At 49.7% G+C, this 17,490-nt stretch overlaps 1 protein-coding gene across 8 annotated transcripts in view; it reads left to right on the plus strand.

Annotated features, from left to right (window-relative positions):
- The window catches only part of SLC2A9 (solute carrier family 2 member 9), a 233,564-nt gene that overhangs the window by 98,808 nt on the left and 117,266 nt on the right, over window positions 1–17,490 (plus strand). For all 8 annotated transcript variants that reach the window (XM_086404782.1, XM_086404779.1, XM_086404786.1 and 5 more), the window contains one exon: window positions 794–926. In XM_086404782.1, the coding sequence (XP_086260908.1) occupies window positions 794–926 (133 nt within the window). The remainder of the gene's footprint in view (window positions 1–793; window positions 927–17,490) is intronic.

The raw sequence follows: 17,490 nt of genomic DNA on the forward strand, positions 1-17,490 counted from the left end.
AACTGCTCTGCCACGTGGCTCATGGTCTTGGGTTTTATGGTGGTGGGATTAATTTCCAGGTTGTGTCTGGCCAATCACTGTGACTCAGGGTCCTTTCTGGAGGTGCAGGCATCACTCAGCCAAGATGGATTCCAGCAAGGAGGATTCTGGGAAGTTGACAGGATATATGGACTGGTGTCTCCTCTTCTTTTGACCTTTCCTGAATTATTCTGGTTGGTGGCAGTTCGTTAGCTCTGTGTTCCTTGCCACAATCTCTTTGTGTAAGATAACTCATGCAATGGTTGCTATCAGGCCTGGCCAGGGACGGTGGTTTCGGTCATTGGTCCCCCTAACTAAACCACAGTCTCATGCTTTGAGGGGGTGAGGTCAGCTTTCTGGGTTGTCTCTGTCCAGCCACCTTGCTCATGCCCACATCTGATGTGACTCAGGGTCCTTCCTGGTGGTGCAAGTATCTCTCAGCCAAGATGATTCCAGAGGGAGGACTTCTGGGAGGTTGCAGGACTTATCATGGACTGGCATTTCTTCCCTTCTTTTGGCCCCTCCTGAATTTTCCCATTTAGTTGTGGGACCTCCTGTTGTGAAACAACTCATACGAGCAGTATGGCCAAGGTGGGCGGTCTCAGTCAACGATTCCGTAACAAATCCAGTGTCCAGTCCCTTCCTAGTCTTTGTTCCTGGGGTTTATCCTTGGTAAGGGGGACCCTGTGCAGAAAGCAGAAGCTGCCTGGCCCAGGGGTCCAGCTCCCCTCAAACAGTGACCTTATCATTCACCAACCCCCTTTTCTCCCTTCAGGAGAGCACCTGGCCATATCTGTTTGGAGTGATTGTCATCCCTGCCTTGGTCCAGCTGGTGAGCCTGCCCTTTCTGCCCAAGAGCCCGCACTACCTGCTACTTGAGAAGCACGACCAGGAGGGAGCTGAGAAAGGTAGGGCTCCCTTTGCCTGGTCCACGCGGCCCCCATCTCCTCACAGGGGTCAGGGATATGGGCGTGCATGCTCTAGCACACCCTGTCCTGTTTTGTCTTCCCATCTGTCTGCTGTGGGTGGCCCTGAGTGGGGACACAGATCACAGTGTGGACTGAAGAAAATAGCACACCATGAGAGTTGTGAGTTGTTTTATTTGTGGCAAAATGAGGACTGCAGTCCGGGAGACAACCTCTTAGCTGGCTCTGAGAAACTGCTCCAAAAAGATATGAGGAATGTCAGTATATATGTGATTTTGGTGAAGCGGGATGCATGCGGTCAAGCATGCATGTCAGCAAAGGTTTGCTGCTAAGTCACAAGGAGCAGATGTCACCATTAATGATTTTAGTGCCTTTCTAGATGTGAGAATATGTGAGACTTTGGGCTCATAAAATCTTCTGAAAATATCTAACTATCTGAAGGCCTGTTCTGCCAGTTTTGAACAGATCACCTTATTCTTGGTTTCTGCCCTGAACTCCTTTCAGGGTGTATTGAAGGTCAGTGACTGCAGTGGCTACTGACTTAATCCTTGTAGAACCAGATGGCTGGTGACAGTTTTTCAGTTATCAATAGAGAGACCCTGAAAAAGCCAAGACAGAGCAGGATAAGACCCAGGTCTGCTCACCTCTGTGCAGTGTCTCTCCATGGCCACCTCTCAGGGGGTCCCAACCCCAGAGATGCTGCAAACACAGGTTTCTTGGTGGTTCATTCTATCCCAGCCCTCCCTCTGTTATTCTCTTCCTCACTGATCAGCTTTCCCATCAAACACAGAATAAGCCCTCGTGTCACCCCAGCATGGGGCCTCTGCACCAAGACCCAATGGAACATTCCTTCCAGCCTTTCGAGGGAGCAGAAATATACCCATTTTACAGGAGGGAAGCATGAGGCCCACATAGGGCTTGCCAGTTGTCTTCTGTAGCTTTTCTTAACCCTTTGAATGGTGAGGTGCTGAACCAGATTCAAAGCACAGCTTGAAGAATCAGAGGCATTTCTACAGAGCCCAGAAAAGGCAAAATGATTTTGCCTGGAGACAGACAATGTAAAGTGAACAACAGGATCCCCATTCTTTTAGTTTTATTAAACAAGACATGGTCAAGAGCGCCATGGTTCAGCACAAGGGCTGGGAGTAACTAGTCCTGCCTTCACATCCCTGCTCTGCAGTCTGACCTCGACCTGTTCTTTTTACTGTTCCGATTCTCAGAATCGACATCTGTAAAAAGAAATGATATAAACTTCCCCTATGGGCTTCTTGTAGGGATTAAAGTAGATATCTATATCTATGTCTGTATCTATATTTGGTCCACAGTATTATCTGCTGTCATCATTACTGAGCTCTCTGTCCATTTTCTTATTATCCGTGCCATGTCCTCTAATCTAAATTTCCCTAATGTCCACATCCAAGAAAAAAAAATTAAGAATTATATGTAGTCCTTAGTTTACTATAATTTGTGCAAAATAAATCTAAAATTTAAAGTCCAAATAACCTAAGTGTCTTCTGAGTTGACAGATGTTGTGATGAAATATTAATCACCCCCTATGTTCGTCCGTGGGCTTCCCTGGTGGCTCAGAGGTTAAAGCGTCTGCCTGCAATGTGGGAGACCTGGTTCAATCCCTGGGTTGGGAAGATCCCCTGGAGAAGGAAATGGCAACCCACTACAGTATTCTTGCCTGGAGAATCCCATGGATGGAGGGCCTGGTGGGCTGCAGTCCATGGGGTTGCAGAGTCGGACACGACTGAGTGACTTCACTGTACTCTGCTATGTTTGTCCAGCAGTTTTTGGTTTGGATCTATTTTTGCATTTACAACATTTTCATGAGATCAGAGAACGTTATCATTACCTTCACTTTTTAGATGAAGAAACAGAGGCCCACAGGGGTGAAGCGACTTCTCCAAGGCTGTGCTTATATGGTTTCTGGTTTCTAGAGGCCTTTAAAAACTGATGGAGAGGACAGATCTTTCTTCTGTAGAGTGCCCACATACACAAAATTTGTGGAGCTTGGTGTTGGGGATGGGACTTGATCCCTCTCCCCTAGAAGCCCACAGAGGACCCTGGTTAATGCTCCATCCCCATCTCACAGCCAGCTAGTGATAAAAGAAGGATTGAAACCTGAAGATGACTGTCCTCCCTTCTCTCACACACACAGAGGGACACGGATGGGCAGTGGGGTCCGTGGGGAGGCAAACTATCCAAAAGTCAGGCTTCAGGAAAGCAGGCTGATGGTCAGATGGAGGAGGCTCTGGAGTAAAAAGAAGGCAGTTGAGAAAGAGCCAATGGGATCTGACTACGAAAAGCAACTGGATTATAGATAGTTATTGTTCAGTCGCTAAGTCGTGTCCGATCCTCTGCTACCCCATGGACGGCAGCACGCCAGGCTCCTCTGCTTTCCGCTATCTCCCGAAGTTTGCTCAAATTCATATCCATTGAGTCGGTGATGCTATCCAACCCTCTCATTCCCCGCACCCCCTTCTCCTTTTGCCTTCAATCTTTCCCAGCTGTTAGAAGGTAGCAATTCCTCCAGCTTGATCTCCTGGCATGCAAGGACGTCCATCCACCCATCTGGCTCCACTGGGGAGAAACTCTTGGGAAATGCTCCAATTAAGTACAGTTGGAATGGGCAGTGCATGCGAATGCCCGACAGTGAAAAAGGTTTAAAAGATTTATTTCAAAGCACAGCAGGGAGTGAGAGAGGCCAATGGTAAAAAAAAAAAAAAAAAGATAAATATTACATGTGCGCTTTATAAAAAGGACAAAAATGTTGGCCTTGGGTTGAAACAGAATATTGAAATCTGCATCTGTACTAATATTAATAAAAGTGCTCATTTCACTCCAGGCATTCAGCAATCATAGCTATTTATTGTGCTGGGTGCTCTGCCAGGAGAAAAGGAGAGGGGGACAAAAGATAGCCTTCCCGCTCCCCAGGAGGTAACAGGGACACCTAGGTATGGGCCATGCACACTCCTAATTAATGGCTCATCCACATTGAGAACTAGTTCATTCTCAGCACTTCAGGTGTATTAGATTGTTAATCCCTCCTTACCGTAGAAAGTAGATCATATTATTTCCATGGGAGAGCTTAGATAAAGACACAGAGCTAGCAAATGGCAGCCCTGCGGTTTGAACTCTGACAGTCTTGCTCTGGCTCCTACGTGCATAAACAAAGCACTCTTATCTCTGAGCACCTTGTTGGGCACCAAGGGAAATATACCTGGCCTGGTCTGTGGGCAGGGGTGGGGCCAGGGGCGGGGCCAGGGGCGTGGCTTATGTGTTCTGCCCACCCGTTTGTGGTGTTGAGCACAGGGGCCATGCTTGGTACCCTGTGTTTGCTTCTGACTTCCTGTTTTTGCTCCAGCTCTTCAGAAGTGGCATTTGGTCCTTTTGTATTTTGTTGTCTATAATTTGGGCTTCCCTGGCGGCTCAGCAGTAAAGAATCTGCCTGCCGGAGACATGAGAGACATGGATTTGATACCTGGGTCTGGAAGATGCCCTAGAGGAGGACATAGAAACCCACTCCAGTATTCTTGCCTGGAGAATCCCATGGACAGAGGCCACTGTCCATGGGGTCACAAAGAGTCTGGCATGACTGAAGCGACGGGGCATGCATGCGTGTCCATAATTTGCCCCAACTGCGCATGCTCTCAGTTATTTTTAGTCCCTCATAGTTTCTTTGTACCTTGTTGCTCTAGGCGAAATTTGTCCAGGTGCAAGCATTGCAGCAAAGGGTTCCAGGTCCCAGGCTGTCTTAAGAGGAGATGCAAGTATGGAAGAGGCTGTTTACGCAGGCAGGGAGTTCTCATTTCTGGAGGTGTCTGAGCACTACGCAGGAGTGGGAAGAACCACTGGAGGCAGCCAGAAGGTCCAGTTCAATCAACACCCTACTCTGCTGTCCACCAACCTCCTCTAGGCCTTGGCTTCCTAATTTCTAAGAAGGGAAACATCACAACCCTCCAGCCTCTGGTTGAGACAGACAAGATCAAATACAGTGGTGTTTTGGGGAAGAGGGCTTGGCAAGCTGTGGACTGCGCACTTAAAAAGGAAATTGTCTGCTTTTGCCATGTGGATTGCTGCATGACCTTGCTTTTGAAGAAAGGGATTCTATGGTTAAAGTGATGTGATATCTTTCGCTCTAGGAATGGAGAATTTGTTTAATGCTGGGGGGAGAATCACCCCCAACTCTCTAACGAATCAATCGTCACTTATACCTGAGCTGTTTCTGTCCTTTTCCGTGACATTTCCATCATGTTTATTGGTGGTACCATCCCCGTGTTTGTGCCTTAAGCATGTTTCCTTATGACTGTTTTCTTATTATTAATGTCATGTGTGGTCAAAAGAAAAATGGCCTCCAAGTATATCCACATCCTAATTTTCAGAACCTGTGAATGTCACCTTGCATGGCATGAGGGGCTTTGCAGATGTGATCAGTTTAAGGGTCCTGTGCATGCATGCTCAGTCGCTCAGTTGTGTCTGACTCTTTGTGACCCCATGGACTGTAGCCCATCAGACCCCTCTAGGGACAATTATTTTGGATCATCTGGATGAATCCAATGGAATCACAAGGCTCCTTATAAGTCAAAGAGGGAAGAAGAGGGTCAGGGTAGGAGAAGGAGCTGTGGTTGAAGATACAGTGCTGCCGGCTTTGAAGGTGGAGGAAGGGGCCAGGAGACAAGGAAATGCAGGCCGCCTCTAAAGCTGGAAAAGGCCAGGGAATAGACCACCCTCTAGAGCTTCCAGGAGGAGCAGAGCTCTGATGACACCTTGATTTTAGCCCAGTGAGTCCCTTTTTGGGCCTCTGATCTCAGAACTGTTTGTACTGTTGTAAGCCTGTGAGCGTGTGCTCAGTCACTCAGTCGTATCCAATTCTTTGCGACCCCATGGACTGTAGCCCCCCAGGCTCCTCTGTCCATGGGATTTCCCAGGCAAGAATACTGGAGTGGGTTGCCATTCCATTCTCCAGGGGATCTTCCTGACCCAGGGATCGAACTCACATCTCCTGCATTGGCAGGTGGATTCTTTACCACTGAGCCACAGGGAAAGTGGTGATTTATTAGAGCAGCACAGGAAACTCAGACATCACATTAAGTAAAGAAAATCAGTTCCAGTTGAACTAGGACTTTACCTTCATTCTGAAGACAAACCTTTTTTACTTGAATTCTCAGAATGGTTGGACATTCTGATGGCTTCTTTTATTTTTATTTATAACAAATAACTGAGTGAAAGGTCTTCGGGAGCATGATGCTTTTAAAGCTGTTTGTTTCCCATGCACCATTTTTGCTATAATTTATCAAGTGTCCTTTCCATGCAAGGTGCTTTGTTTTCATTGTCTCCAACGTCACAAGTCTCCAGAAACTCAGAGACTTCGGGGAGGAAATCAGCACTCAGACGTTGAGAGCCTGGCCTGCAGTCCCACTCCGGCCCTAAATTCACACTAGGGCAAGGTGATGCCTTGAGTGGATGTTTACATGAATTTATGAACACGACATATACACAGAGGCAAATGTATTAGCAAACGATTGATCCATTAGTTGCTAGGTTTAAAGCCTTGAGAAATGTCCACTGCCATATTGCGATTTTCTATATTTGACCCAGAGTTGAACTCCATACATACATCTATTGCATCAGAGAATAGTTAAATCAGTCATCACTCATCTGAATTGAAAACTAAAAGTCCTGTCCTCCAGCCAACTTGATTCACTTACGTAACAAACAATTATGATTGTAGCATTATGAAAGCATGCTTAGTACATAATGCTTTGTGGGGAAAAAATAGAACATAAAATAAGCCCATGTGATCACAAAAGTGTGGACATAATAGAGATAAGTAGGGCAGGAAGCCATAAAGAATGCTGAGCACTGAAGAATTGATGCTTTCAAATTGTGGTGCTGGTGGAGACTCTTGAGAGTCCCTTGAACTGCAAGGAGTTCAAGCCAGTCAATTCCAAAGCAAATCAGTCCTAAATAGTCATTGAAAGGACTGATGCTGAAGCTAAAGCTCCAATACTTTGGCCACCTGATGTGAAGAGTCAACTCATTGGAAAAGACCCTGATGCTGGGAAAGATTGAGGGCAGGAGGAGAAGAGGGTGACAGAGGATGAGATGGTTAGATGGCATCACTGACTCGATGGACATGAGTTTGAGCAAGCTCTGGAAGATAGTGAAGGACAGGGAAGCCTGGTATGCTGCAGTTCATGGGGTCACAAAGAGTCAGACACGACTCAGTAACTAAACAACAACAAAGGCAGGAAGGGGAGAAGGCAGACCTGGGTGGAGATTTGTGAGAGAGCTGTGCTCTGTGCTGTGTGGGCTCTTGATAAGGGAGGATGCATGATGTGAGCTGGTCCTCCTGCAGCCTCCAGCCCCACAAATGCATCCACCAAAACCCATGCCAAGTCCAGAAATGGCCATCCAAGGTACCAAGGTGCCCAAGGAAACCCTGGGTAGTCAGCCCCTCCCAGACCCTGCTCTTGCCTGGCAGGTCCTGGCCACGCTATGTCCATCTGGAGACACTGGAGAGGTCTCCGGAGGGGCAGGTGAGTGCCCTGGGCTCACACTTGTCAACTGAAGGATGGTGTCACCTCCCAGACCTGGCAGAGGGATGTGGCAGGGGAAGGAGACGTCTTACCTCTGCCCCGTGCAGCACAGTCACCTGCTCTTGGAAGACCCTTCCCTGTTGTCACTCTGCTTCATCTTCATGATGTGGCCATGATGAGTGACCTCGAACCTCTCCCCACCTCGCCCCTGGAAGATCGGTCCTCCAGGGCTCCCCGTCCCCTGGCTGGAGAGCCTGCTGGCGGGATGGGCTACAGAGCAAAGGACTTGCAGCCCAGGGAGCCTGGCACCTCCCTTCAGAACATCCAAGGGTCCACAGTGGGCAGCAGAACAGCTCAGAAAACACCTCGTAAAAGCCCCGGTTTCCCAGAGCACAAGGCACATTTTCATTCCAAACAGCGAGAGACTGGAGTCAGACACAACACCACTTTACCTTTGTTTTTCTGTTTTTTTGCACAGATTAGTTTTTACATTTTTGTGCATTTTTAAAAAGTTACACTCCATTAGAAGTTACTACAAAATAGTGGCTCTGTTCCCTGTGTTGCACAGTACATCCCTAGAGCCATACACCTAATAGCTTGTACCTCCATCCCACCACCTCTGGGAGGGCCCATCAGGGGAGGAGAGCTCTGTGTACCCCTGACTGAGATGCAGGTTCGATCCATGGGTCGGGAAGATCCCCTGGAGGAGGAAATGGCCACCCAATCCAATATTCTTGCCTGGAAAATCCCAAGGACAGAGGAGCCTGGCAGGTTACAGTCTATGGGGTCTCAAAGAGTCAGACGTGACTAAGTGACTGAGCATGCACACATGCACACACGGAGTTAGACAGTATTTGTCTTTCTCTCTCTGCCTTATCTCACTAAGCATGAAGTCCTCCAAGTCCATCCATGTTCCTGCAAATGGCAACATTTCCTTCTTTTTTATGGCTGAGTAGTATTCCAGTGTGCATATGTACCACATCTTCATCCATTCATCTGTTGATGGACATATGGGTCGTTTCCACACTTTGGCTATTGTAAATAAGTCTGCTGGGAGCACTGGAGTGCATGTACCTTTACAAAGTCATGTTTTCTTTTTTTTTTTGGATATATACCCAGGGGTGGGATTGTTGGGCCACTTGGTAGTTCTACTTTTAGTTTTTTGAGAAACCTCCACATTCTTTTCCTCAGTGATTACACCGAATTACATTCCCATCAACAGTTTATAAGGGTTCCCTTTTCTCCACAGCCTCACCAACCGTTGCTATTTTATACTCACTTTACTTTTGGAGGTTCATGGAAGGTTCCAGCAAGCAGAGGATGTTTTCAACATCACGCCTGTGGTTGGTGCCATCTGTGGGTAGCCCCTGGGTCTCCTGGGGGTCCCCATGCCCCTCAGCACTGGGAGGAATTGCCTGTGCCCCCATTGTACTGCATGGGGACTTTCAAAGCCCCCTTCAAATGTCTCTGAAGTCCAGAGTGCTCTGGAAGTTGAGCCATCTTGGGCACCAGGACGCTTGCTTGCTGTCTTGTTACGCTTGTAACCTTGTTACCCTCTGAGCGTAACAGCCCCAACTTGAACTTCAGCACCCACTTTGGGTTTCCCCAAACAGCATTGCAGCAGTCACGCCCCTGATCACTGGAGGGTTTCCGGAGGGGCTCGATGCCTAAGGTGCCTGACTTCCTGCCTCCCACCAGCCTCTGGTCTCCCCTCTCACCTCCGCTCATCCCCTCTGCCTGCTCAGAGGACCCCCAAGCTCCAATTTCCTCTCCTTCTAGCATGTGGAGCAGCCTTTCTTCTTTCTGGAGCTGAAAGCACCTGCCATGCAAACGTTCAGCAAACCCCTTTTCCTCCAGGCACTTATCAAAATATTTTTCTCAGCCAAGACAGTTCTTTCCTTGAGAGACATTTTGGTGTCAGCCGCTAAGTTAAAACATGCTTTTCTTTCCTTCTTTATACCAGTAATATCACCGCAGCTCTTTGAGACTCCTGGGCTCTGTGGAAGCCATGGTGTGTAGACTCAGGTGGGGACAGGTTCCAGGCTCTGCTTCCCCACATGGTAGCCCTATGAGCTCAGGCAGTTGCCCATCATTTTGGGTGAGGCTCAGTTTTCTCATCTGTGAAATGGGAATAGCACAAATGCCTATCTCCAGGAACCGGAAGGATGATGAAATAAGATCATGGATTGGAGAACACTTTGCAGCCTGCAAAAAGTCTGTAGCAACATCAGCTGCAGTCACCATAATCATGTGGCTAAAATCAGTCAATCAACAAACACTCACCGTTTATCAAGTAGGTCCTTGTCCAGGAAGGGAAAGAAATAACTGCCCATAGAGGCCACAAGCATCCAGACTGAGACTTTGAGGTCACACAGAGAGGTCCTAGGCCCTGGGAGGAACTTCTGTCTCTAAGAGCTGTTGAGAGGCCTGGGAGAAGCCCATCTTGTTGAAGATACTTATCCTTTCTTCTTGCCCAGCTTATTCCTACTCATGCTGGGAGGCTCTCTGCATCTCCACAGGGGCTTGGAATTCAGTGTCTGGACCACTGCCCGTCAGTCAGGGTCCTCTATGAAGCTGACACCAGGTGGACCAGCGAGCGGGCCTTGATTGGTTTGAGTGCCTGTGTAGGGAATGGGGAGGTAGAGAGACTACAGACGTGGGACCAGCCCAGCCTGCAGTGCAGAAACCAGGTTCGGGGCTTGGGCAGAAGAGTCCTGGGTGCTGTGCAGAACAGAGAAGACTCAGCAAGGCTCTGACACCTCCTCCAGCAAACGTCAGCCCCAGAGGGGCCCCATGTCCCAGGAACAAGGCTGCCTCAGTTCCCCAGCCATGTTCCAGCTGCTGTGAGCAGCGTCCAAAGTCTGGAGTGACATCCGGGGTGAGGGCTTGCAGAGCACAGCGTCTGTCGCCCTTGGTCAGGTCCAGCCCTGTAACTGGGGCTCTGTGGGTACGTCCTCCTGCCACTACAATGAGGAAGGCCAAGTGGCTCTAGAAGGGCACCCTCAGTGGAGGAGGGAGACGGAGTGACGTCTTCCTGGGGGCCCCAGGCTGGTCAGGGCTCTCCAGAGGAACAGAACCAGTATGGTGTATGCGTATGTGCATGTGCGTGTGAGTGTGTATATGTGTGTGTGTGTGTGTGTGTAGAGGCAGAGAGAGAAATTCAGTTTAAGCAGTCAGTGCACGTGTTTGTGGGGCCCGGCAAATCCATCTGCTGAGTGGGCTGGAGACGAGGGAAGAACTGATGTTGCAGCTCGACTCTGGAGGCTGCTGCAGGCAAAGCTCCTTCCTCATCGGGGCCTCAGTCATTGGCTCTTAAGGCCTTCAACTGATTGGGTGGGGCCACCCAGCTTCCCAGGTGGCACTAGTGGTAAAGAACCCGCCTGCCAGTGCAGAAGATAAAAGAGACGAGCATTCAATCCCAGGGTCGGGAAGATACCTGGAGGAGGGCGTGGCAACCCACTCCCCTATTCTTGCCTTGAGAATCCCTAGGACAGAGGAGCCTGGTGGGCTACAGTCCACAAGGTTGCAAAGAATTAGACATGACTGAAGCAGTTTGGCACACATGGACACACACACCCGGATTCCAGAGAATCATCTGCTTCCTCCAGGTCTAACTGATGTGAATGTTACACCATGACATCTAGACTGGTGTTTGACCAAACACCTGCTTTCTGTGGCTCAGCCAAGGTGACACACAACACTGACCATCGCAGCCCCACCCTGTCCCTTACACCCACAGTCATCTCACCCTGGGACTGATGACACTGTAGGGTCACCTGCTGTTAAATGAGTCTCCCTCCTGCCCCCCCCCACCCCACACACACAGGACAGGGACCGCCTGCGTCTCCTTCAGGGCTGTGCTTCCTCCGCTATCCCCTCCGCTATCCCCTCCTCTGTATTCAGCCCATTTCACTTATTTAAAAAGATAAGAAAACATATCAAGGCCCTGAAAATGTGGTCCAAGGTGCAGAAGACCATTCACTTGTGAAAGTCGTTAACAATGGTAAAGAGAAGTGAAGTGAAGTGAAAGTCGCTCAGTCGTGTCCGACTCTTTGCGACCCCATGGACTATCCATGGAATTCTCCAGGCCAGAATACTGGAGTGGGTAGCCTTTCCCTTCTCCAGGGGATCTTCTCAATCCAGGGATGGAACCCAGGTCTCCCGCATTGCGGGTGGATTCTTTACCAGCTGAGCTACCAGGGAGAACGGTGACTAACAATAGTGAGTCCTCCAGGCGAGGAGAAGGCAGCTCAGCCTCTCCATCCCACAGCCCAGCAGCCCAACCCAAGGGGTTGGGACGGGCCATCCGCCCACACCTGACTGCTCCTGGAGCAGGGGCTCAGAAGCCAGGGCTCTTGATTCCTAGAGGGAGACTCTTGCCAGTCCCCTTTCACCTGGCATCTTTCCCCCCCAGCTCAGGGGTCTAGAAGTGCCCCATTTCTTGGGCAGGGGCGGGTACATGGGCAGCGGTGGTCCAGCAGAGGACCCCCTCTCAACACTCAAAGATGAAGAACCTGCCAGAATTCATGAATGTGCTTGGCGGGTACAGAGCACCTCCCAAAACAGCCCCCTAAGTATTCCAGAACTCATTCTTCCTACACTGGGTGTTTAATGAAAAGCAACGATGCCCTTTTTAATATTTTATGAGCCACAGAGCTCCACATCGGAAGCAGTGGAATGGAGACTTTTCATTCCTGGGCCCCAGGGACGCGTCAGCTTTGCCTGGGGGTGTGCGGGTGAGATGCAACTGGGGATGATCGGCCCCATGACTCTGGGAACAGTGCATGCATCCTCTGAGCATCTTGGCTAATCAGCTCATGGGCATCAGTCCCGTTAAGCTGTTATAAACAGCAGGCACTGAGAGAGACCCCAGGATCCAGAGTTACACCCTGGCTGGTATCAGGCACCCTGGGCCTGCTGTGCTGCATCCCTGAGCTATGGTTTCTCCCCCTGTGTAATCAGGATGGACAAGATGCTTCCTCTAGGCTGGTCCAGCTGCGGGCTCAGTGGTCAGGCTCTGGCACGTTGGGGCAGGAGCTCGTACTGGGCCCTGGGCTCCTGGAAAACAGGCCCTCAGGGTCTGCTACCACCCATGGGCTCACACTACAGGGCGGTCACAAGTGTGACTGCTGGAGTGTCCTGCTCCCCACCCAAGGAACTGTTCGATGGCACGGAATAAAATGTGTGCTAGTGTGGGAAGCAAAGGAATGGTCCTCTGCCTCCGAAAGGTGTTCATGTATTACTTCCCAGAACCTGTGATCAGGTTAGGCTACATGACAAGGGAATGAGGAAGGCAGGTGGAGTGAAGATGGCTCCTTGACTGACTCTGAGATGGAGAGAGTACCTGGGGTTATCCACCAGGACTCAGTGGAATCACAAGGATTGTTCTAAGGGGAAAAGGAAGACAGAAGAGAGAAAACCAGACAGCTGCATGAGAAGGTTTGGGCCCAAGGCTGCTGGCCTTGAAGATGGAGGAAGAGGCCATGAGACAAGGAGAGCAGGCAGACTATAGAAACTGGAAGAGACAAAGCACGGACGTTCCCCTAGAGCCTCAGAAGGAACTCAGCCCTGATGACACATTGCTTGTGGTCCACGGAAGCTGCTTTCAGATTCTGACCTTCAGAACTGTAAGATGATGCTTTGGCATTGTTGTAAGCCACGGCTTGTGGTAACTTGTTACAGCAGCCACAGGAAATTAACAGAGATGTGTTTACTGAATCCATTGTCTTAACCCTTACTAAAAAAAAAAAAAGCCTACAGTGTTTCCGTGCATGTGCTCAGTGGTGTCTGACTCTTTGTGATCCCATGGACTAGATAGCCCAACAGCCTCCTCTGTCTGTGGAAATTCCCAGGCAAGAATACTGGACTGCGTTGCCATTCCCTCCTCCAGGGTGTCTTCCTGACCCAGGGATCAAACCTGCGTCTCCTGCGTTGGCAGGTAGATTCTTTACCACCGCACCACTGGGAGGTCCTGTAAGGCTTCTACTCCTTATTATGCAGATGGGACGACTAAGACTCAGAGAGATGCAGGGAGATGACATCACGGTCCCTGAGCTGTTGCACTTGGAACCCAGGAGTAACAAGAACAACATTTCAGACGGAGCGGCGTGATGTAGGGCGTGGCTGCCCAGGTGCTAAGCAGGGCAACAGGATGGGTCCCTCAGAGTCCTCACTCATGCTCGGACCCCAGAGCCCTCACTCCTTATTGATACCACAGGGAGACACCTGTGGCTGCAGAGCAGGGCTGCTGGCACAAATGTGGCCGATGTCATCGCCAATGGGGACACCAGAGCCTCTGTCTCTGAGGCAGAGTGGGAGCCACCACCACTCATGGTGCCAGAGGTTCAACCTGGTGCAGAAGAGTATCTTCCTTCTTCCTACCTTCTCTCCCGCATCAGCGCATCTTATGAGTGGACCTTGACAAGTGGGCTAACACGGAGTCCTGGGAATGTGGAGTGCACAATCGTAGCCCAGGAACACAGGAGTGATTCTAAGAGCGTGATTTGGGACTGAGTCCCAGTGGGCAGGATCTAACTCAGCTAGTAAAGGTGGGATAATTCCTGGTACATGTCACCCCTGGGCCTTTGCACCTGCTCCCCCACCTGGAAGGCTCTTTCCCTAAATGTCTGCCCAGCCCTGCCTCCCTCCCTTTAGCAGGTTCTCTGCTGCACTGGCATCTCTTCTAAAGCATCTTCCCAATACAGTGGCTCCAAGAGCAACGTCTCCTCCACGCTGTCACTCATCCTGATTTGATTTTCTTCTTTTGCCGGAATGTTATCAATGACCAGAATTTGCCTAGTTCTAGGTTAATTGGTTTGGTATCTGTTTCCTCGCTCAAATGAAAGCTCCCTGAGGGCAGGAAATTTCCTTGTTTTCTTTGCAGAAACCCCAGCACCCAGAGCAGCACCTGGCACATAATAGATGCTCACTAAACAGTTGTTAAAAGGATAAATGAAACCAGAGTTCAGAGTGCACCTCACAGCGCAGTATGTGTCCTGGTCTCCGGAGCTCTGGACTTCTTTCACACTGGCAGTTGCCCGTGGCGGTTGGAGGGAGGTTGACCTGTCCCGGAAACGTGAAGGAGAAGAAGGTTAAGAGGGGGAGACAGGGATGAGGGTGCTGTAGGATGCAGACCAGCCGTTTTCACCAAGGAGATGTTTCAGAGAGTCTCTTTGGCCCTTCTGATGTTTTTGCCTTGATAGTTTCTTCTTCTGTACCTAAGAAGTCTGCCTCAGGGTAGCTTTTCCAGGTCAAAGCGAAGCATGTGTGTTTGTACAAAGTCACCTAATTTGGAGACTGCTTGTAGCCTCTCACAGTGGCAGGAAAATTCTGTAGGCAGTGATGTCTGAACATGTGCTGAGATGGACAGAACCAGACGTGGAATGTTGATGAAGTGTTCAGGAAAGGCCCCAGCTCAAAGTGGTTGTGCTGAGACATGGAGACTGATGTACAATCTGAAAGCCACTCTTCCCTGAAGTCAAATTCCTAGCACTTGTAACTGAGATGAGGGCTCACAGAAGGCTAGCTTTTGGTGTCTAGAAAATGTTCAGTAAATGTGCACTGAATGTTGTTCAGTCGCTAAGTTGTTTCCAACTCTTTATGACCCCATAGACTGCAGCCACGTCGGTTTTTCTGTCGTTCACCATCTCCTGGAGTTTGCTCAAACTCATGTCCACTGAGTGAGTGATGCCATCCAGTCATCTCATCCTCTGTCGTCCCCTTCTCCTCCTGCCTTCAATCTTTCCCAGCATCAGGGTCTTTTCCAGTGAGTCGGCTGTTCACATCAGGTGCAAAAGTATTGGAGTTTCAGCTTCAGCATTAGTCTTTCCAATGAATACTCAGGACTGATTACCCTTAGGATGGACTGGTTGGATCTCCTTGCAGTCCAAGGGACTCTCAAGAGTCTTCTCCACACCACAGTTCAAAAGCATCAATTCTTCAGCACTCAGCTTTCTTTTTGGTCCAACTCTCACATCTGTACATGACTACTGGAAAAACCATAGCTTTGACTGTATGGACCTTTGTTGGCAAAGCAATGTCTCTGCTTTTTAATACACTGTCATGAGGAAATAAACATGGCCTGCCTGAAGCACAGGTGCACAGGTGGAGGAGGTCCTAACTCCGTGCAATGACCCGAGAGAAAGGAGGAGGGCTGGCGCGCGCTAAGGACCTGTGGCACCTGTCCTGTCCCCATGGCTCGCCTGTTACACCCCTCCCCACCTACGAGATCTGAGTTCTCACTCCCATTTTACAGGTCAGAAAACAGAGACTTGGGGAGGTTGGTACAACCTACCAAAAGTCACTCAGTAAGTGCTGGGGCCAGTTCTTACACCCAAGTTTGTCTTGGTCTATAAAACCACAGAATCTGGGATCTACACAGGTGACTGAAAAGCAGGAGGACAGAGTTTGGCTCAAACAGAATGCATCTGGGGGAGAGTAGCTGAGCTCAGCCTAGACCCTCCTCCAGTCTCAGGGATTAGAAATGAGCCATGCCAATACCGGTGACATAAGAGATGTGGGTTCAGTCCCTGAGTGGGGAAGATCCCCTGGAGGAGGGCACAGCAACCCACTCCAGGATTCTTGCCTAGAGAATCCCATGGACAGAGGAGCCTGGTGGGCTACACAGTCCATGAGGTCACAAAGAGTCGAACACAACTGAAGCGACTTGGCACAAACACAGTGCCTGCTTTTTGCAGACAGCAGAGGTGTGAACGCCTGGCTGCAGGCCCTGGGCAAGTCAGTGTCTGAGCTGGAACCAGGCTCTTTCTCCTGGCCTGCGTCCATGGGGCTCTCACTGCCCCTCCCCATCCCCAAAGGAGCAGGAGAGGAGCGGAGCTGCAGGCCAAGATCAGGGAAGGACCAGCCCAAACTTGACGGTGCCCCCATGGTTCTAACCTGCTAGACAACCATGATCGTCCTGCCACTAGCTTTTTGCTCCCATGTCAGTGGTTTATAGGAGCAGGAGTGGCACTGACTTTTACAAGCCCTTGTACTGGCATGTGGGACACTGAGCACCGCAGCGCTGCGAGGGCGTCTGCACGCAGGTCCTTGTAGAGATGAAGAAGCCAGGGGTTCAAGGTCAAGTGGCCTCACCACACCACCCACTAGAGGCTTCGTTTTCCTCTCTTGATTACGTATTAGAACTCCATCTTTCACTTTATAGACGTCAAGGAGAAAATTGAGGCAACTTAGATAGCAAGCAAGCACGTGTGTGTGTGTGTGTGTGTGTGTGTGTGTGTGTGTACTTACTTGTGTCTGTGTGTTTTACAGATGGAACTCAGGGCCCTGGAAGGAGAATGAAGAACCTCTGTAGGTTTTGCAGAGCTGCAGAGAGGTAGCACGCCGTGGAGGTTAGGAGCTTAGTTTTTCTGAGCCAGACTGCTGGGGTTCATACACCTACATTGCCATTTCCTGGTTGTAAGTGTGTTAGTTGGTCAGTCGTGTCTGACTCTTTGCAACCTTGTGGACTGTAGCCCGCTAGGATCCTCTGTCCATGGGATTTCCCAGGCAAGAATATGGGAGTGTGTTGCCATTCCCTTCTCCAGGGGATCTTCCCGACCCAGGGATTGAACCCACATCCCCTGCATTGCAGACGGACTCTTTACCATCTGAGCCACCAAGGAAGCCCAGTTGCCCCTCTACACATGGGTTTGTTTCTAGGTTCTCTGTTCTATTCCATTGGTCCGTAAGAATCAAAACGAAGATCTCTAAGAGCTATTAGCATTCCTGTTCCTACTAGCACTGCAGCACGGTTTACAATAGCCAAGATATGGAAACAACCTAAATGTTCGGTTTTGAGTGAATGGATTGAGAAAATGTGATATACTTACCATGGAACATTATTCGGCCTTGCAAAAGGAGGGCATCCTATAACAGGTGACAACATGGATGGATCTCGAGGACATTAGGCTAAGTCAGATGTCAGTCACAGAAGGACAAACACTGCATGCTCTCACTTACATGAGATATCTAAAAGAGTCAAGTTCAGGGACTTCCTTGGT

This window comes from Bos grunniens, chromosome 6, assembly GCF_055505025.1.
Source record: "Bos grunniens cultivar Pamir isolate PY7600 chromosome 6, Bosgru_T2T1.0, whole genome shotgun sequence".
In the NCBI taxonomy this organism is placed as follows: domain Eukaryota; kingdom Metazoa; phylum Chordata; class Mammalia; order Artiodactyla; family Bovidae; genus Bos; species Bos grunniens.